At 33.9% G+C, this 22665-nt stretch overlaps 1 protein-coding gene across 2 annotated transcripts in view; it reads right to left on the bottom strand.

Annotated features, from left to right (window-relative positions):
• Nucleotides 1-22665, bottom strand: part of Pde3b (phosphodiesterase 3B) — a 208070-nt gene that overhangs the window by 40184 nt on the left and 145221 nt on the right. For both annotated transcript variants that reach the window (XM_074041958.1, XM_020177984.2), the window contains exons 6-10: nucleotides 10430-10640; nucleotides 9823-9896; nucleotides 2911-3053; nucleotides 1194-1331; nucleotides 185-296 (exon numbers count right to left, since the gene is read on the bottom strand). In XM_074041958.1, coding sequence (XP_073898059.1) covers nucleotides 185-296; nucleotides 1194-1331; nucleotides 2911-3053; nucleotides 9823-9896; nucleotides 10430-10640 — 678 coding nt within the window. The remainder of the gene's footprint in view (nucleotides 1-184; nucleotides 297-1193; nucleotides 1332-2910; nucleotides 3054-9822; nucleotides 9897-10429; nucleotides 10641-22665) is intronic.

The raw sequence follows: 22665 nt of genomic DNA, 5'->3' as shown, positions 1-22665 counted from the left end.
AGACTCTACTAAACTAAAAGCAAAAAGGCTAGGGGCATGGCGCAAGTGGCAGAGCATCTGCCTAGCAAGTACAATGCCCTAAGTTCAAATTCCAGTACTGTTAAAAAAAAAAATTTAAGGGACCAACTGAAGAGAAAGTTAAAATATTACTTGAACTTGAATAAAGGAGCATGTTAATACTTACATGGAATGTCTCGATAGCCATTTTCTAATGCATGAAAATAGTTCATAAATTCTTGAGTGGGGATTTTAAATATTTCCAATAAACCAGTGTCTTGAAATAAGGTATACATAACCTAAACATAAATTAAAATAAAGTTCATTTTAAAAATCAGCATTTCTATCTGTAGCTGAGTAAAATATGTTTTTAGGATTTGTAGTGAAGAATGTTAACCATATATATATATATCTTTAAATTAATTTATAAATAGCTTCTCTGAGATTAATTCTTCCCCCAAAATAATAAAGGAGACATCACCCTAAGGCCCATAAAAACCAAAGGAAGCTTACCACACATACCATGTCCCAATTTTTAAAACTTTCCATTCTTCTCTTTAACTTTTTACTGATAATAAATGGAAGAGCACTATGGATTCTATTCTATCCTCAAGTATTTTAAACAGGTCATAAAATATATTTATCATATTTTTGATCATAAGTTAATGGGATGAACTTTTATGTCCATCACATAAATGTTTTTGCATTTTGTCAATAAAATATTTAAAGAATTAATTACAGTCATATTTTGGACAGGTAAATTTCATACTGTAATATGGACTTGTTAGAACTCTGAGTCTAGGTTTAATCACAAAATGAACTATTTGACCTTGGGCAAAGTATAAGGAGGGAAGGTGAACAAAATGAAACTTAAGCTTCAGTAGTTAAATCTAAAGCACTTTTCACATCTTTTCAAAAACAGGTACATCAAGTTTCAAAGAAAAGATACATTATGATTACTTCTTTACTGTAACCCATAGTCAAATACACTACTTTTCATACATTTTATATGTAAACTATACATATTATACATTACATATAATTATTTTATATGTTTTGGTTTTATTTAAAAAAATAATTCAGTGAACATTGTCGAACTAGTACCTAAACCAACACTATGATATTTAGATTTTGCTTTTAAAAAGATTTAAGAAAAATATTAATTTAAAATAAAAAGTAGAGATTTGAAAACAAACCTGACTGAGAATCCTTCCTGATTTTGCTCCCATTTTTTCTACAAGCTCAAAAATTTGAAAATTCCAGTTGCTCATCTTTTCTATTAATGAGTCATAATCTTCTACTAACATAAGGTCCAGTAATGCTTCCTGTCCAATCTATACACAGAGAAGAAGAAAAAATGTTACCTTTTATTATTATTACATCTAAATAAGGACTTAAAGTTGAATATTAAAAACTGGTCAGTGTCTGGGGCAGTGTGTTTCCTGCCTGTAATCCCAGCTACTTGGGGGGCAAAGATAGGAAGATTCCAGACCAAGGTCAGCCCTGTGAAAAAGCAAGATCCAATCTGAAAAATCACTAAAGTCAAAAGGACTAGGGTTGTGGCTCAAGTGACAGAGTGCTTCCCTAGCAAGTGAGAGGTCCTGAGTTCAAACCTCAATGTTGCCCAAAAAAAAAGAGTACTTTCCATTCTATATACATTCTATATTCTACATACTTTTACCTACACTAACTTTTTTCTTTGTGGAATACTATAATCAGACAACTATAAACATGTCTTCTGAGAATCAGAAGATTGATTAACCTATTTTTATTGATAAAATATTTCTAATTCACTCTACAAATCTGAAGTTCATTGTTTTATTTTAGCAGTAATAGATATCAAAGGATAAGAGAAAAAATTCACCTAAATGCCATAATGAAAACCACCCTATATAACTAATATGTGTTAATAAAAATGTAAAAAAAAAGCCTCATCTCATTATTTTGGCATTTGTTACTAAGACAGTTTACCCAAATAAATGGATGTGATCATTTCCTAAAACCTTAAATTTTGAATATTAAGAAAAAACTGTTATTGAAAGTAGATTATTTTCTTTGTTTTTAATGACTATACACACATTCTCTATACTTTAAAATATATAGCATCAGAATAAAATAATTTTACTATAAAATGTGTTCATTTTGACATATTCTCAATACAAGAATAAATATAGAAATCTTAAAATGACTGAAACCACCACAAGAAAGGGACTAAGGCAGAATGAAGAAAATTAGAGGAGATAAACCAATTGGGGTTATAATACATATATACATGGAACTATCACAAGGAAACTCCCTGTGTAGCTACCTTTATCTCAAGCTAAAATGTCCTGTTTTTTGTTTTATCTCTTCTCTTTTTTCTTCTACAAAATTGGGACTAGGAAGGCAAACTAGTCCTGCCTGGGGGGAAGGGTGGCACCAGTGTGGCAGGGGGGAAGGGCATAGGAGGTTGAATATGGTACAAAAAATGTGCACACATGTATATAAATGTAAAAATGATACCTGTTAAAATTACTTCAGGAATTGGAGGAGGGGGAGATAAAGGAGACCAGCAGAGGGGATGAATTCATGCATTATATACTTGATACAGTGTAAGAACCTGTATAAATGCCACAGTAACCCCAACCAGCACATAAAGGAAAACATTAAATTTTTTCCAAAAAAGGGAAAAAAGTAAAAATACAAAAGGTAAAAAATGAATAAATGAATAAATGAATACAGTTTATTGCTCTATGATGACAGGTTTAGAACTAATTATTATTTATAACCCAAGCACTATTTTACTTATTATAACTTTTCAATAAAAAATAAACATATCATTATATTAATAATCTTGCTCTGGATAAAAATAATTACACCAGTACTAACTATATTTCACCTTAACATAATCATATTGAAAAGTTTATCTTTTACATTTGGTTGCTGTGCCTCTTCTGTTAGGTGATTATCACCTTCCAAAGGTAATTTTCTGCAGACTCTGTTCTCTGCTTCCTCTTCTGGTTGAGTTTCCATAAGGTTGAATGATTCTTTTGAGAAAATGGTGCTGTCTTCCTCACCTTTCAAAAAGTATAGGTAGTAATAAAGAGAAAAAATTGCCTTCAATGCACAGCGTTATAAGAAAAATGATTATTGTTTTAAAATACTCAGACTTAACCATGGTGGAATTCAGTTTAAAATACTTAATCACACCATTAAGTTGTATTTTGCTAGACTATTTTGCACAGATACCTTGTTTTAAGGAACACAGATATTTCAAATATTGGACTTGCTTTATATAGTCACTCACAAATGAAAGAGAAAGGTGGATTTTTTTTATAATAGCAAGAAACAGAAAGGACCAATTCTTATCAATAGGAACTGTCTCGCCAATTTGATGTAAACATTATCATCTTAAATCTTTAGATATAATGATGGAGGGGATGAATTCAAATATGATATATTGTGAGAACTTTTAAAAATGTCACAATGTACCCCCAGTACAACAATAATAAAAAAGGAAACAGAGGCAAACAAAAAACCTCTAAGTGTACAATTATAAATGAATACAACTAAGCCATATGTAAAATTTAAACCACAGTATCATGAACTGTAAGTTATGCCTCTGCTCATGTGATTAATATTTTTATCAAGTCACATGGAAAAGAAGAACAGCACTGGTTGTATTCATCGTCAAGTAGTATTCATTTTTGTGTGTTAAAAAAAGTTCCTATTTATTCTATTTATAGTACTCTGAACAGGACTATTTCCCCAAACCCACTGACAATAGAATATATACATAAGCTGCAGTATATTCATACAACTGAACATTATAGAGGAGTAAGAATAAACTACAACCATGTACAGCAATATGGGTGGTTCTTAAAAATATAATGTCTAATGAAGGAAGCCAGGGGGGAAAAGGTACACATTCTGTGATTCCTAATGAAAAGTTCAAAAACATATCAAACTGAGTATTCATGAGTGATACATATGTGTACTGAAAAACAAGGAGATTGTATCCTTTGCAGAATATGGCTGGAAGGGGGCATAAAGGGGAAATTTTAAGGTTGGGATAGTGTTTAGTTTCTTATTCTGGATACTGATTGCACAATTATGAAAATTCACCAAGCTACAAAATCATGATCTGTGCACTTTTCAATATGTAAGATTTTTAATTTTTGTTTTGTCTCTCTGTTTGTATACATAACCTCTCACTAAGTTGCCCAGACTGGCCTCCTAGCAATGCTCTTGCTTCATTCTTGCAGGTACTTAAAACTATAAGCACAGCAGCCTGTTTTATTCTTTTAAGTAAAAATAAGTTTTTAAGAGTATTCACTGAGCAGAGCCCAGTGTTGTGTGCCAACAGTCCCAGATACTTGGAAGGCTGAGATGAGAGGATCTCTAGTTGACGCCAGCCTGGGAAATTTAGCTAGATGCTGTCTCAAAAAATTAAATTAATTAATTAAATAAATAAGTAACTAAACAGATAAATAAGAGTACTCACTGAAGAAGTTTCAGAACTTGGCTCAAATCCTGATTTTTGTACTTAACAATGGCAAGCTTGCCCCCCACCCATAAAATGTGGACAATAACACCTAAATTAGTAGATGTTACACATAAAAGGTAATCAACAAATGTTAGTCAATTCTGAACCCAGCATAGTGAATATAAAATCAAATCACTAACTGATGATCAGAAAGCATTACTGTTTGGAAAATACAGTATTTCCAAATGAAAAACATTTATTTTAACATATGAAATTCAGAATACAGCAGTCCCCTTTTATCTGTAGTTACACTTTTCAGTTTCAGTTACCCATGGTCAACTGTGGTCCAAATATATTAAACGAAAAATTCCAGAAGTAATTCATAAGTTTTAAACTGTGTGCCCAACTGAACTGATAAAATCTCATACTGTCATACTCCATTCCATGAAGGATGTGAACCATCCTTTTGTCCGGTGTGTACTGGCTACATATGCTACCCATCTGTTTTAAACTTAGTATCCATCCCAGTTTTCAGATCTACTATAGTGGAATTGTAATGCTTATATACAAGTAACACTTGTTTTAATTAATAATGGCCCCAAAACAGAAGAGCAAAAATTGATGCTGGTATTTGTTACAGTATATTGTTATAACTGTTCTATTTATTATTAGTTATTATTGCTAATCACTTACTGTGCCTAGCTTACAAAGTTTATTATGGTGTATGCATGTATATATGTATAGGGAAAAAAACAAAGTATATAAAGAATTCAGTACTATTTGTCATTTCAGAGGGTCTTGGAATGTACCCCTGCAGTTAGGGCAGAGTATGGTATTCCAGTGTTCTTGGTAAGTAAAGGCAATAACTACAATGATATTTTAAAATAGTTGTTAATGTAAAAATTGTTGACATGTAGTTCATGAATTACTTTTAATGATCTGAATTCCTAAAATCTATATATAGTAAAAATAATTGAGATTATTGTAGCAATTTCTTTCACAAAGATGTCCATAAAACTATCTTTTATTCCACACACTTTCCTGAAATGCATTTTTATCACTCCTCTATTTGGAGTAAATTATTATCAACAGGTTTCATGTCTGATCTGATTAACCCAATAGGCAAGTGACACTTTCTTCTGAGTTGAGCCATTAACTGGACTGGAAACTTCCACTTTATCTTCTCTTAGAATCCAGCCAGCAAATTGGAAAAAGCCCATGGGGAGGCCATATTTAGATGGACTAGTCAGTAGCCAAATGGACATATGTAATCCATTTTGGAAATTCAACCCAATAATACTTCAAATGACTGCTTCCCTGAGAAAGTCCTCAAGGGAGAATCACCCAGCTGAGACTAATAAACCCCAAGAACTATGAAAATTAGCAAATTGCTGCTCTTTTCTAAAAGCTTTATTACGTATATCACACACATTAAAATCCACCCATTGTAAACTGTCAGTTCAAGCCACAATATACCGGGCAGTTTATAAACAACAGAAATGTATTTCTCACAGTTCTGGAGGCTAAGGTCAGGGTGCCAGCATGGTGAAGTTCTGGTAAAGGCTCTCTTTTGGAATGCAAACTGCTAATTTGTCACATGGCACTTTTAAAAGAAGGGTAGAGAGCTCTCTGAGATCTCTTTTATAAGGAAACTAATTATATTTATGAGACCACTCTCATGATTTAATCCCAAAGTCCCCACCTCCTAATACCAACACATTCAGGGATAGGAGTTCAACATATGAATTGTGAGGAAACACAAACATTTAGTCCATAGCATAAATGTACAATTAAACAATTTTAGTAAATTTAAAGCTATGCGACTATCATGACAATCCAGTTTTAGAACATTTTCATCCCCTTATAAATTTGCCTTTTGAGAATCTCATATAAATGTAATCATATAATAATCTTTTTAGCTTAGCTTCTTATATTTATACCAATCTGTTTTAAAGTTCATCCACACTGTAGCATGTATCAGTTCATTTTTTAATTGCTATACAGAATTCCATTGTGGGATATGCCATATGATGTTTCTTTGCCCACAGATTAACGGACACTTGTAGTGTTTCCAAATTTGCAGTGTCATGACTAGTGATGTGTAAGCATTCACATACCTGTTTCTGAGTGCTCTGTGTTCTCTTGGGTAGAGTCTTAGCTATGGTATTGCTGAGTCATATACTAAATTTATGTGTAACTTTCTAGAAACTGTCAAATATTTTCCAAGTAGTGTCAACTCACATTCTTATTAGCAGTGCACAAAAGTCCCAATTTCTTTGTATGCTTGAACTTTGTATGGACTCTCTTTTTTATTTTAGTTTTCTTTGAGTATAGTATTCTCATTGTATTAATTTGTATTTTCCTAATGAGTAATGCTTTCTTTCATCTCGTGTTTTAATTAATTCATTTATCTTCTTCACCAAAGACTTTCATCAAAATACCCAAAACCTTTTCTACATGTTTTTGAGATGCTATGTAGCCTAGGATGGTCTCAGAACTCCTGCTCCTGGCTCTAAAATGCTGATGTTACAAGTGTATACAACCATACTCTTTTCTGTGTTTCTAATTAAGTATTGATTTTTTGGGGGGTGATGCTGGGAAGCAAACCTTGTGCATGCTAGTCAAGTGCTCTACCACTGAGCTATATTTTCCAGCCCGACTTACTGAGTGTAGGAGTTCTTTATAAATCATGGATACAAGTCCTTAATAGGACATACAATTTGCAAATGTTTTCTCAAACCTATGGTTTGTATTTCCATTTTCTTATTAGTATCCTTTGAATGCAAAATTACTTAATTTTGCTAAAGCCCAATTTGTCAATTTTTTCTTACATAGATTGTGAAATTGTATCTAAGAATGCTTTATTCAACTCAAGGTCACAAGACTTGGTTGTATGTTTTCTTCTAGAACTTTTATGGTTTTAATTCTTACACTATGAATTATTTTGAGTAGTTTTTATGCAAGTGTGAGGTGAGGGTCTAGGTTCGTTCTTTTTGGCAAATGAATATCCAATTGTCCTGGTATCATTTGTTGAAAAAATAATCCTTCCTCTTTTGAATGTCTTGGCTTCTTTTTCAAAATCTAATTGACCATAAATATAAGAATTTCCTTTTGGACTTTCAGTCCTGCTCCATTGGCCTATAAAATCATCTTTGTGCCAAAGTCACAGTGTCCTAATTGGTGGTTCCATAGTAACTTTGCAAGTCAAGTAGTATAAGTCCCCAAACTTTGTTACTTTTCAAATTCATGTTGTCTATTTCAATCATTTATATTTTCATAGAAATTTTAACACCAATTTGTCAATTTCTACCCCACAAAAATCCTGCTAGAATTTGATAAGGAGTGGATTAAATTTGTATATTAGTTTGGGAGAACTTCCACATTAACATTACTGAGTCTTCCAATCTTTTACTACAAAATGTCTCTCAGTTTGTTCAGATTTTTCTCATTTCTCTCAGCAATGTTTTATAATTTTCAATGTATAAATCTTTTGCTCTTTTGTTGAATTTATTCTAACTACATTACCCTTTCTGATACTATTGTGCATAGAAATATTTTCTTAGTTCCAATTTACAATGGTTTATATAGAAATACAACTGATTTTTTGTGTACTAATCTTGTAGTATGTAACTTTGCTAAACTTGTTTATTGGTTCTAGTAGTAGAGTAAGCAACTGAGTGAGTGTGTGTGTGTGTGTGTGTGTTTTCTCTTAGAGATTTCTACACAAAGGATCTATATGATTTGTAAGTAGGAATAGTTTTATTTCTTCCTTTTAATTCTGGATGGGTTTATTTTTCTAATTTCTTGGACTAAACCATCCAATACAATGTTGAATGCATTGCTGAGACCAAAAAAATCCTCATCTGAGGATTTTACTGAGCTGGAGGAGAACATCAGTCTTTCTTCATTAAGAATCAAGTTAACTGCTTTCTAATAAAGATAATGACAGCTGTGAATATACCCTATTATCAGGATGGGGAGCTTCCTCACTTATACTAGTTTGTTGTACCACAAAAAAAAAGTGTTGGATTTTACCTAACACATTTTCTGCAATTATCATGTGGACTTTTTCTCTTTATTATTTTGGTGTATTACATTTGTTGATTTCCAAGTGCCAAGTCATTCTTACATTCTTGGAATACTATTGGTCACACTGTGACCTTTTTATATTGCTGGATTCAGTTGCCTAGTATTTTAAGAATTTTTATGTCTACTACACATAAGAGATAATAGTCTGTAGTTTTCTTTTGATGACTTTGTGTGGTTACAGTGTAAGGGTAATACCAATCTTATGGAATGATATGAGAAGTTTTCCCACCTCCTCTATTTTTTTTGAAGTTTGCAAAGGTCTGGTCAGCATCTTCTTTTGTTTTTAAACCACCCTTTAAGATGTTAAAAAAAAAAAAGAAAAACCTTTTGAATTGCACACTTTAAAGGGGTAAATGTCAACCAAAGGAGGGATTGACATGAGCCTATAAACCCAAAGAAGGTTTATCTAATTATTTTTTATCCTTTTTTTCTAGAGTGCAACACTTCAGGGTTTACCAAATTATGTATTCCACTGCAAGGCTTTAACTTGAGTGTCTGTCTCCTTAGTTTCATAAAACTTCCTAAAAGGTCTGCTCATTCTATCAGTCAATGTGCCTCTACATTGGCAGACATCCTTTTAGTAGGCCTAAGCTCCAGGATCACTTTCTTGAACTCCTATCCTACTTCAGATCTTATACTGGTGTTTCTTAGGAGCTTATTAGTCTTTTATGGCTTCTCTTTGCTTTATGAAAAAACAACTTGTCCAGCTTTTCTAGCTTTGCTTGAGGTGATGATGGCTTGAGTTACTTAATTAACTATTATTGGTAGTTTGGCTTATCAATTTTTAAATATATAGAACAAGTATAATTTCATCAACAATATTTCTTATTGGATGATAAAAAATGTTTCAGAATGATGTAATTAATCACTCTTCTATGTCATACAATGTTCTCTATGCCATAAAAAGGTATGTAAACCCTTTCAAGCTTAGGTGGTACAGTACAAATTCCAACATTAATAATTTCACTGTTTATTAATACTGACCAAAGATTTCATTCATCTCTACTACATATTTTCAATTCCTCAAAATACTTTTGCCACTTATCATCTATGACTGGTTCTTAATAACTCCTCTGTGACGTGGTAAAAACTATGGGACTAAGGGTGTGACTCAGCAGTAGAATGCTTGCCTGGCTTATGCTCAGCTTGATCCTCAGCACCATAAACAAACGAAAACCAAAAACGAAAACTAAAAGATGGATAAATGGAAGCTAAACCTATTCACTCATCCATTCAAAAAACACTGTAAGAAACTGCAAATACAATCTCACCTGATTTTCCACCGTGGTGGTCTGTACCATCAGATTCACATGTTGAAATGTATTTTAGTATTTGACGTCCACAGCTTATAGAATAAAAAAGATATATAACTATATATGATATGTGATATTTAAAAAGTTTTTTAAATGTAAGCATGATTAGAAAATGTGCTTAATGTTTAACCAAGATCCCAACTGAAACACATCCTAGATTGTAAAATCTCTCTATAAACTTAGAAGGCTTTATATTACTAGGAACCATTTGTGTCACCTTGGAGGAAGTAACATATTTTTGAAAGTCAATTGGGATCTGAGGTAAAACCAATGTTCCTATCAAGAACTGGGTACTATGAAAGGAACTAAAGTAGTATATATTAAAAATAATTCTCTATTTACTGATATGTTATGATGAGTAGGATCATATTTCACCTCAGTTAGAGACCATTTAATTAGAAAATTAACAATAGCACTGAAATGCAAAAAATTTAGAATAAAAATTATATAAAGAGGATGTAGCATTAATTCATCATCCAGTTACAATATATAATAAGGAAAATGGTAATACTTTATTAAAATAACTTATAATTTGAAACAGAAATAATAAATTTAGGAAACTTACCTGTTACACAGATTGCTATCAGAATTTCTAAGGTACTGATAAAAATCTGGTGTACTGGGTGCATTTCCCAGAGATCTATGTAAAACAACACTTGGCTTAGTAAGAAAATCAGCAGTATCAGGAAATTCTACGGGTGACCGATTAGTTAGAGAGCCAGGAGACAGTGGCCCATGGCTGGGAGAATTCACAGGACTCAGGCTGGATAAAGCACCTTAAAAAATTAAAAGAAAGGAGTTATATTGATAAATATATTGTTTTCAATGATTATATTTTCATAAAAAGCATTTTCCCTCTTAAAAGAAACCAAAGTATCTGTAATTAAGTGGTAAAATACATTTTTATTTATTCAAGACGTTCTAAGAATTTAATAGTTGCATATTTGATATCATGAATGACTTCTGGGTAAACAGCCTTTTGGAGAATAGCACATAATAGGTAAATATTGAGAGTGTGACAAAAAAATGTACAGAATGGGTGACACAAATTTTCCTGATACATATTTGTCCTTTATCATTCACATTCTGAAGAAGATACCACACTGATTGTCCATGTGATCAAAGTATCTTGCCTTTTATTCACTTTTTTTCAATTCAATTTCATTTTTACCAAAGGACTAAAGTTCTTAACATTACACAAGCTGCAGTTATGATAAAATTATAGGCGAATATGATAGCAAGTCCCTTTTTAAAATGCATCCAAATATTTCCAGTTTTTTTCTCATTTAACAAATATTTGACAGCCTGCTATATGCTAAAAAAAGGAAAGAGTGCTTCAAGTAAAATAAGAAGTTTCTCTAATTTGGTGGATTTATTCCAGAAATCTTTGGTAAGTGCCTTAAACAAAGGCAATGTAGTTTTACTCAGAGAGAGGTAGGCAGATTTAAAAGTTTAGTTAGAATCAAAGATCCAAATGTGATACAGAGAGGAAAGCAAATAATAGTAAAGACTTAAATGTTTTCAGGCATAGTGGTAAACACTTACATAAATATATGTGATGGTATCAATTTGACTAGGTTATGGGTGCCTGGTTTTTGTGACACTACTGTGAAGGTATTTTTTATATATAATTAACATTAAAACTAGTAGATTTTGAATAAAGCAGATTAACTTTCATAATATAGGTTGGTCTCATCCAATTAGTTGAAGGCCTTAAGAGAAAAAACTGAGGTTTCTTTTAAAAGAAATTTTGCCTTTAAGATAGTTTTCACATTCAATCCTGCAACATCAAGTCCTGAAGAATTTATAGTCTTGTGGACTGCCCTAAAATTTTCAGACTTGCCAGCAATCACAATTGTGTGAAAGAATACCTTAAAATGAATAAATTCTGTGTGTGTGTGTGTGTGTGTGTGTGTGTGTGTGTGTCTGTTTCCCTCTCTCTCATAAATGAATGTAATGCAATCCAAAGGGAGTGAATTCTGATAGTGGCCATTTTTTTGGTGAAGAGAAGTTGCTGATTTTCATAATTAAATGTATTCATCTAATTCTATATGGTGAATATTTTTTTGTGGCTGGTTAAGGACACGTTCCTTACTCTAAAGTCATTAAACATAAAAGTAATGCACATTTTTATTAGAGTTATCTCTAGGTAACTGATGGCTTTTGGTACAGTTGTAAATGGTATTGTAAATTTAATTTTATAATAGTACATACTTAAACAATTTTTATGGATCTAGTAGCTGAAAACTTTACTTATCTTACTACATTTTTAAATTTTTCAACAATTCTTACATTTACAAAAGTATCATCTGCAAATAAACAAAAGAATTTATATCTTCCTTTCCAATAGTTACTGCTTTTATTTCTATATTTTTGTTTAATTCATTGTCTAGAAACTCCAGGACAATGTTTGATATAATTGTTGATATTAGATACCTTTGTTTCCAAAGTCGGGAGGGATGTGTTCAATATTTCATCATTAAGTATTATGCTTGCAATATATTTTAGTAGATATTGTTTATCAGATTAAACAGGTTCCTTTTACAATGAGCTTAAAATTTTAATTATGAATAGTTACCAAATTTATCAAATTAACATATAGCAAATGCTTTCTCTGCATCTACTGAGTTAACCACAATAGTATTTTCCTTTATTCTATTAGTACAGTGAACTTTGAAAATTTTAAGCTGAATAACATAATTTATGCCTTAATGACCCTCCATTGTGCACACATTTTCTTCACTCACTCATTAGTTAATGGGCACCTGGGTTAATAGCTAATAACACCTGCTTTGTCATTATGAATAATGTTGATATAAATGTAGGTATGCAGTATCTTCACTGCATGCTGACTTACATTCCTTTGGATACATACCCAGGAGTAGTAGTAGCAAGATCATATGGTAATATTAGTTTTAGGTTTTTGAGGAACCTCCATACTGATGATTTTCATAGTGGCTGTGCTAATTTACAATCCTACCAATAGGATTTAAGGGTCCCTTCTCCCCCACATCCTTGCTAGTATTTGTCATTGCTTGTTTTCTTGATGATTGTCATTGTGAAATTGGTGAGACAGAATCTTAATGTTGCTCTGATTCACCATTCCTTTATAGCTAAGGATGATGAATATTTTCTCATATATTAGCCATTTTTAATTGTTTTGAGAACAGCCTGTTCAAGTCATTTATCCATGTATTAATTTGTTTGATCATTTGGTGTTTAATTTTTGGAGTTCTTTATATATTGTGGATATAAATCTTTTATCCAGTGAAGAGCTGGCAAAGACTTTCTCCCATTCTGTAATTGTCTCTTTATTCTGGTCAGAAGTTTTTTGAATTGAGGCAGTCTCCTTTGTCAATTCTTGCTATTATTTCCTGAAAATATTTTTCCTATTCAGGAAAGCAGTAGATATGCCTATATTTTCAAAGGTTTTTTATGTTGAACTCTAGCAGTTCCACGGTATTATGTCTTATGTTAAGATTACGATTTTTCACCCATTTTTAATTGATTTGTACAGTGTAAGAAGGGAGTCTAGTTTTTGTCTACATGTGGACATCCAGTTTTTTCTACATGTAGACACCCACTCATCCAAACACAATTTATTAAAGAGAGTGTCTTCCCCAATAGGTTTTAGCTCCTTTCTTGAAATCAAATGGCTGAGGCTGTTGTGGTATATTTCTTGATCTTCTATTCTGTTCCATTGGTTTATGTGCCAGAATGACCCCATGGCTCTGTATTACAGTTTGAAGTCAGATATTGTGATGTCTCCAGTTTTATTCTTTTTGCTCAGGATTGCTTTGGTTATTTGGGGTCTTTTGTGCTCTCATTATGTATTTTAGGATTAACTTATCTATTTCTGTGAAAAATGACATTGAAATTTTTATTGGGATTGCACTGATTCTGTAGATTGCTTTTGACAGTATAGCCATTTTCACAATTTTACTTCTCCTGATCCATAAGATGGAGGTCTTTTTATCATCTAATGTCTTCTTCAATTTATTTTTTCAATAAATTCTTCAATTTTATAGTTTTCATTGTAGAGATCTTTCACCTTCTTTGATAGGTTTATTCCTATTCGGGAAATTTCAGTAGTTATTCTAGGTTACTTATTTTTTAATTAGTATATACCAGTTGTGCAAGGGGGTTTCATTGTGACATTTACATATGTGCTTACGATGTATCTTAATTACATTTGTACCTTCTATCATTCTCCCTCATCTCCCCCACCCCCTTTATAGAACAATTTCAATATGTTTCATCATTCAATTTTCAAACATGTATACAAAATACATCAACCATATTCACCCTCCTTCATCTTCTCCTTTTACTCTCTTCCTTCTCTCAGGTATTGATTCCTAGACCGGACATGTTGTACCTTCATGACCTTCATTTTTTAAAGTATATAATGTTTGTTCAAGCAGGTTTTGGTTTGGTATTTCATGCATGTACATATCATATTTTCATCATATTAATCCCTCTATTACTTTGCACTGCTTCCCTATTATTCAATAACTTTCAGTGCACTTCATTATACTAGCTTAATACATTGATGCAATGTATCTCATTAGTATTAACTCTCTATTATTTTATTTTTCTCTCTTACCTCCCTGTAGTTCCCTTGGTGAGGGGAGAGAAGAGGCAGGATAGACAGGTATATGTGTGTGTGTGTGTATATATATATAATCATATATGTATTTATGTATACATTTATCTTTTAGCCTAGCTTACACATATGAGGAAAAATATGCTACCTTTGTCATTCTGAGCCTGGCTTACTTCACTTAACATGGCTGACTCTAGTTCCATCCATTTACCTACAAACAATTTCATTCTTTCTTTATGGCTGCACTGTGTATACATACCACATTTTCATAATCCATTCATTAGTTGTAGAGTATGTGGACTATTTCCAAAGATTGGCTATTATGAATAGTGCTGCAATGAACATGGGTGTGCAAGTAGGTCTATTGTATCCTAGCTTATTCCTTCAGGTATATGCCCAGGAGTGGTATTAGTGGTTCATATGGTCTATCTTTAGTTTTTGAAGAACCTCCATACTGCTTTCTATAATGGTGGCACTAATTTACATTCCCACCAACAGTGAATAAAGGTTCCTTTTTCCTTTCACATTTTTTTCATCTTTTTAAAAAATTTTATTGTTTTTACATTTACTCATATGTATATACACTGTTTGGGCCACCTCCCTTGCCACCCCGCTTCCAGGCAGAACCTGTTCTGCCCCCTTCTCTGACTTTGTTGAAGAGAAAACATAACAGTGTTTTTGCTAATGTGAGATAAAGATAGCTATGCAGAGAGATTCCTAGCCTTGCTTCCATGCACTTGTGTATTGCAACCGACATTGATTCTTCTCTACCAGACCTCTGCACTACTTCCTAGTCCCCTTCCCATAGTAGCCTCAGCCAGTTTAAGATTACTATATTCACTACTATACAGTGAGCACATCAACCACATTCAAGTTTTAGGTTTTCTTCTCTTTCCCTATTTCTCTCGTGAGCATACTCTCCTTAGTGTGTGACCCATGTCCAATAATATTACTGCATTTGTTTTAGGTCTATAATCTGCATATGAGGGAGAACATGCAATTTTTGGCCTTCTGAGCCTGGCTAACTTCACTTAAAGTTGGTTTGCCAGACTGATTTTTCCAAACTGCTAAGTGATCACTGCATGAATTCCCCTGGAATGTTTCATGACTCGGCTTTATTTTAAAATAAATTTTTATTAGGATATATTCAATATATGGGGGGGAATTCATAGTGACAATTCCAATTAGTCTTATATTGTACATATTTACATTGCCCCTATCATCTCTCCCCTTCAACCCCCCTCCCCACCCCACTTAAGGCAATTGCAAGAGGTTTCTTAGTTCTATTTCATATAGGTATATAAAGTCCATCTACCATATACAGTCACCTTAATCTCCTTCCTTTACCCTCCACCCTCCCACTAGTACCCCACACACATCCTGTACCTATTTTACAGTCCTGGTTTTCGTTATTTATATTTAAGTTGATATTCAAAGGGGTGTCTCAATGTATGCCCACTGTGGGTGTACTTTACTTTGGTCTGTTCTACCCCTTCCATTACTCTCCCTTACCCTTTTACCCCCAATCCCCAATTTTCAACAGCTTTCAATACACATCCTTATATCCTCTACATTTACATCTTAAGTTATGCTATATTACTGATGCTCTATCACTTTCTTTTCCTTTCCCTCATCCCCCAAGTTCCACAGAGTAGTTTCCTCTAACTTTGGACAGCATTTGTTATTGTTTGTGCTCTTGATGCTCACCATTCTGCCTGGAGTGAGGTGTAATCTCAATGCTACTTTGATTTGCATTTCCTTTATGGTCAAGGTTATTGAGGATTTCTTCATGTATTCATTGGCCATTTGTACTTCTTGTCTGTTCAGTTCATTTACCTACTTATTCAATGGGTTTTATATTCTTTACGGGGTTAGTTTTTTTTGAGCACCCTATGTATTCTGATTATTAATCCCTTCTTAAATGTATAGCTGGCAAAGATTTCCTCCCAATAAATAGGCTGTATCTTCAGTCTCATGACTGTTTGCTATGCAGAAACTTTTTAGTTTCATGCTATTGGAATTTTATTCAGGAAGTTCTTACCTATGCCTATACGTTCCAGTGTATTCTGTCCTGTAATAGTTTCACAGTTTCAGATCTAACATTAAGATCCTTGATCCACTTTGAATTGGTACTAGCATAAGATGAAAGACTGGGATCTAATTTCAATCCTCGGCAGGTGGATATACAGTTTTCCCAGCATCATTTGTTCAAGAGGCTCTTTCCTTTCAAACATGTTTTGAGCCACATTGTCAAAAATGAAATGGCTGAACCTATATGGTTTTGTGCCTGTGTCTTTCTATTCTGTTGCACGGTCTTCATGTCTGTTTCTGTGCCAGTACCAAGCTGCTTTTTATTACTATGGCTCTGAAGTATTGTTTGAAGTCAGGTATTATGATACCTCTCATGATGTCCTCTTTGCTCAGGACTGCTTTCGCTATTTGCTTTCAGCAGTATAGCCATTTTCACAATATTGGTTCTGCAAATCCATAAGCATGGGCTGTCCTTCCATCTTCTAATGTCTTCTTTGATTTTTTTTATTCGTATGTACATACCATGTTTGGGTCATTTCTCCCCCCTTCCTCCCGCCCCCTCCCTTAACCACCCCACTCCCTCCCTTAACCATCCCACCCCTTCTTTGATTTCTTTTGGTGATTTATATTTTTCATTATATAGGCCTCTCTTTATGTCCTTTAAATTTATTTCTAGGTATTTAAATTTTTTGATGCTATTATGAATAGCATTATATTCTTGATTTCTTTCTCAGATTGCTCATTGTTGGTGTACAGAAATGCTACTGCTTTTTGTATATTGATTTTGTATTCTGATACTTTGCTGAACATGTTTATGAAATCTAAGTTTTTTGAGGAAGTTTGAGGGTCTTTCAGACATAAGAACAGATCATCTATAAATAGGACTAATTTGACTTCTTCCTTCCCTACTTGAACTCCTTTTCTTCCTTTCTCCTGTCTTATTGCCCTGGCTTGGAATTCTAGTACTATTTTAAAGAATGGGGAGAGTGGACAACCTTGTCTCATTCCTGATTTTAGAGCAAACAGCTTCAGATTTTCCCTGTTTAATATGATGATGGCTAGAGGTTCATCATAAATAACTTTTATAATTTTAAGGTATATTCCTTTTATGCCTAGTTTATTCTGAGCTTTTATCATGAAAGAATGTTGAATTTTGTCAAAGGCTTTTAGTGCATCTATTTAAATAATGATGTTCTTTTTGTCCTTGATTCTGTTTATGTGTTATATTATGTTTATTGATTTGTATATGTTGTACCATCCTTGCATCCCTGGAAAGAAACCTACTTGATCATGGTGTATGATGTTTTTAATGTGCTGTTGGATTCAGTTAGTAAGTATTTTATTGAGGATTTTTGTATCTATGTTCATCGGGGATGTTGACCTATAACTTTCTTTTTTTTGATGCTTCTTTACCTGGTTTTCATATTAGGGCAATACTGGCTTTGTAGAATGAGTTTGATAGTGTTCCTTACCTTAGTATTTTATGGAATAGTTTGAGAAGTACTGGTGTTAGTCCTTCTTCAAAGGTCTGGCAGAATTAAGCAGCAAATCCATCAGACTACACTTTTCTTTGGTGAGAGGTTCTTTATAACTATCTCAATCTCGTTACGTGCTATAGATCTGTTTAAGTTGTTTATATCCTTTTGGGTCAATTTTGGTGGGTGATATGTGTCATGAAAACTGTCTGTTTCTTCTTCACTTTCCAGTTTGCTGAAGTATAAGTTTTCAAAAGATTCTGAAATGATACTCTGAATTTCACTGGTATCTATTGTCATATCCCCCTTTTCTACTTGATTTTATTAATTTGGGTCTTCTCCTTTCTCTTTGGGGTGTTAATTTTGCTAAAGGTTTGTCAATGTTGTTTATTTTTGTTTCACTGATTTGTTGTATCATTGTTCTAATCTCCAATTCATTCATTTCTGCCCTCATTATTATAATTTCTTTCATGTCTATTATTTTGGGATTGGCTCGTTCTTGTTTTTCTAAAAGACTGAGGTGCATCATCAGATTGTTTGAGATTTCTCTAATTTTCTGAAGTGGGTATTCATAGCTATAAACTTCCCTCTTAAGTCTGCCTTTGCTGAATCCCACAGGTTCTGGTAAATTGTATTCTCATTTTCATTTGAGTATAGAAATTTCTTAATTTCTTTCCTAATTTCTCTGATTGCTGATTAATCATTCATAAGTATACTGCTCAGGAAATACAGCACAAACGTGTACTGTTTAAGATGGCAGATAGCAAGTAGACTCTGGAACTATGAGCTCTCACAAATCTGAAAGAAAACTTCAGGTTCATGGTAGCAAGGGTGAGGGAATCTGCTTCTCTGCCAAGTAAGATACCACCAATTTACAGGCAAACCAATGTGCAACAACTAACCTTTAAATTAGCTTTTTATAGCACAAAACAGCCCCAGAAACCTGGGTACTGTGGCTGCCAGCTGCCACACTAGACTACTGGAGAGTGGGTTCTCCCTTTTCTTCTTTTTTTTCCTTTTCTCCTCTCTCTGAAGAGCAAAAACTCAACACAGAGAACTTCAGAACAAGTTCTGAACTCACCAAGATTTGTGGATGTAGAACCTCTTACTGCTGCCGGCCTGCAACCCGGACCACTGACCCCCAATGCTACAACACATTCAGGTAAGTGTGCCACACCATCTGCTCTAGAGGAAACCAGATAGTCCAGCACAGCTTGTGGACAGATTGTATCCCTCCTGGACAAAGCTGCCGGCATAATAAACAGAGGGAAACTTCCACACCTGCCTGGAAGTGTTAGGCTGACCCAGCCTTTGTGGGAGAGGGGAAGCTCAGCCTGCACAGCCTAGGGAAATAACAATGCATTCAACCAACCTGGAGAAACTGGTAGCGAACTGAAACTAACAGCCTTCCCAAAGAAGAGTGCTTGAAAAAACAGGTGAACTCCAGTTCCCAGGCTTGCCCACTAGGAGGAAGGGACTGGCTACTGCTCACACATCAGCTCCTCATGGGACCACTGTGGAGAACCCACTTACTCAAAAAAGCTGACCTTGACTTCCCCCCACCAAGAGGAGCCGGAGCTTAAACATCCTGAGTGGAACCTCCTTAAACCTGTCTGATTGCCACACAGCCCAGCATATCAAGCCTAATGAGGGGTAGGGACCCAAAAAAAGCCCATCAGAAGAAACAGCACCCAGACTAGAAATCAGAGGGAAGTGCCCAATACATCCACTGAACTCAAAAGGAAATCTACTCCTCTCCATAACCAGGAAAAATGACAATAAATATAATTTTTAAATTTTTTTATAATTTATCTCCTTTTTCTATTATGATGAAATTTTAATTCACTTATCCCTTTCTTGATCCACTTTCTTTTCTCTTCACCAATTTTTTCTCTTTTCTTTCTTCCCTTTCTTTATCTTCCTCCCCTCTTTTCCCCACACTGTCCCTATCTCCTCCATACTAACCACTCACTGAGTAGTCTATTATACCAACTTTACACAGTACTCATATTCTTCCTATCCTTCTACAATCCCGGTCAATAGCACCCTCCTCCACAACAACCAAACTACACCTTTACCACATTTGGGCCTTATTAACCCATAGCCCCTACACCTTATAACTCTTCTCCCCTTTGCCCCATCTCTCCCAACCTGTTTCCTTTTCTATCCCCATCATTTTAATTACCTAAGTGTCAATCTTTATACAAACAATTGTTATTTCCCTAAAACCCACAGTTTATAGATAATACTGCCAAGGGTTTTATATATTAAGTAAATAACTGGTTCAGCATTGAATCCACGAATTTATTATTGCTAAGTTACAGCTCCAGGTCAGTGAACAGAAATACTGCAAAAACCTAGTTAACAACTAAGCTGGTCAGTGCATAGAAATTAAATCAAGGGAAAGATAACAGCTGACTAAAACTCCCAAACAACTAGTCAACAACACATGAGCAAATCTTAAAACAGAAACACGGGAATAAAATAAGGCAGGGGAATATGGCACCTCAAAAGGTTAATAATCATACAAGAGAGGATTTGATGGACAGTGAAAGGGATGACTCCTCAGCTGTTGAAGTCAGAAGAACCAGTTTAAAGAGGACATACAAAATCCCAAAAGAATATGGGAAAAAGTGCATTGTTCAATCTCCATGAGTTTGAATTGTTTTTGTGGTTTTCCTAGTCTTTGATTTCTAATTTTATTCCATTATGGTCTGTCAGGATGGAGGGGATTATTTCTATCTTTTGTGTTTATTTAGATTTGCTTAATGATCTAAGATGTGGTCTATTTTGGACAAAGTTCCATGGACTTCTGAGAAAAATGCTATAGGATGGAATACTCTATAAATGTCTGTTAAGTCCATTTCATCCATGGTATTGTTTAGTTCAAGGATATCTTTGTTAATTTTTTGTCTGGATGGTCTATTGATGAGAGTGGGGTGTTGAGATCACTCATTATTGTTTCTGGACCTATCTTTCACTGTATGATCTGAAGTGTTTGTTTCATGACTTTGAAGGCACCAATGTTCAGAGCGCATATATTTAATATTTAGAACTGTTATATCTTTATGGTGGGTTGTTCTCTTTATTAGTACATAGTGACCTTTTTATCTCTTCTGATTTTTATTTAAAATCAGCTTTCTCTGATAGGAGACTAGCTACTCCTGCTTGTTTTTGATCTCTGCATTTCTGGTATATCTTTTTCCATCTTTCCCTTTTAGTTTGTGTGTATCTTTCATTGTGAGGTGGTTTCTCATAGACAACACATTGTTGGATGTTGCTTTTGGATCCAATCAGATAATGTGTCTTTTGGTTGAAGAGCTAGGTCTGTTTACATTTTAGGTTATGATTGAGGTATTTACTGATTCCTGTGTTTCTATTGCTTTTTTTCCAGGTTTAATTTGTACTGATTGTTCTTTGCTTTTGGCACTGTTCTTCTTCAGGTTTTGCTGACTTATTGAGTTGAACATGTTTGACATTTTCCTAGCTCTCACTGGTAAATCACTTCCCCTTTCCTGTTTTATTCTTTCCTGTTTTTCTTCCCCTTCTGTGTGAAATAATTCCTTCAGTATCTTCTGTAATGCAGGCTTGGTGGACAGGAACCACTTTACCATATCCTTATCCTGGAAGGTTCTTACTTCTCCACTGAGATTGAAGGATAGCTTAGCTGGATATAGTATTCTTGGGTGGCAATTAGTCTCTCTCAAAGCCTGAGTTACATTGCTCCATGCTTTCCTGGCTTTTAGGGTTTATGTTGAGAGGTATGAGATGATTCTTATGTGTTCACTTTTGTATGTAAACTACTGTTTTTCTCCTTCAGCTTTAGGATACTTTTGTTCTTCTCTAGCTTTGCCATTTTAATTATGATATGATATAGGCTTGTTCTTTTCAGATCATGTCTATTTTGAGTTTTAAATACCTCCTGTACATGGGTGTCTATGTACACTCATTACATAAGAAATGGGAAATTTTATGCTTCATTAAATAAGTTTCTTATGCCTTTAGTGTGCATTTCATTCCTTCTATTAGGTTTGGTCTTTTGTGTCCCAGAGATCTTGTACTTTGTAATCACAGGCATTCATTTTTTCCCAATGTGATTATTTCCATGAAATATCCCCTTGATCTTTTCCTCCATCTCTGATTTTCTTCCTTCTGCCTGATCGTGTCCCTGTCACTGTGGTTTTTACTTGATTTATTGATGTTTTCATTTCTACTTGGTTTTTTTTTCATAATTTCCATTTCCTTACTGAATTTCTCTTCTGTGTTGCTAACTTTCTTGTCTTAGTCTTGGATTGATTTCCCAACTTCATTTATCTGTTTATTTGATTCATCTTTGATATCACTGATCATTTTTAACAGTAATCTTCTGATTTCTTTCTCAGACATTTCAGCCAATTCATTATCTTTGGATTCAATTGTTGAGTTGTTATGGGGATTCAAAAGGGAAACACTGCCTTGATTTTTTTGTGTTTAAATTTCTGTGCTATTATTTGCATAACTGTTGGGCTAAGTTTCTCTTTTACTTCCTCACATAAGTGGAGAACTTATGCAGTAATAAGGTCAACAATTCAACAATAAATCAAATATTTGAAATATTAAGAAACAATAGGAATCCTTATCTATCTCCCCACTAAGGTTGTATGGAAGCAAAGCTCTGGTTCTTAGAAGGATGATCTGGGAGTTTAACACTGG

This window comes from Castor canadensis, chromosome 1, assembly GCF_047511655.1.
Source record: "Castor canadensis chromosome 1, mCasCan1.hap1v2, whole genome shotgun sequence".
Lineage (NCBI taxonomy): Eukaryota > Metazoa > Chordata > Mammalia > Rodentia > Castoridae > Castor > Castor canadensis.
The sequence above is the reverse complement of the archived record's forward strand: the minus strand, read 5'-3'. Positions and strand labels throughout refer to the sequence as shown.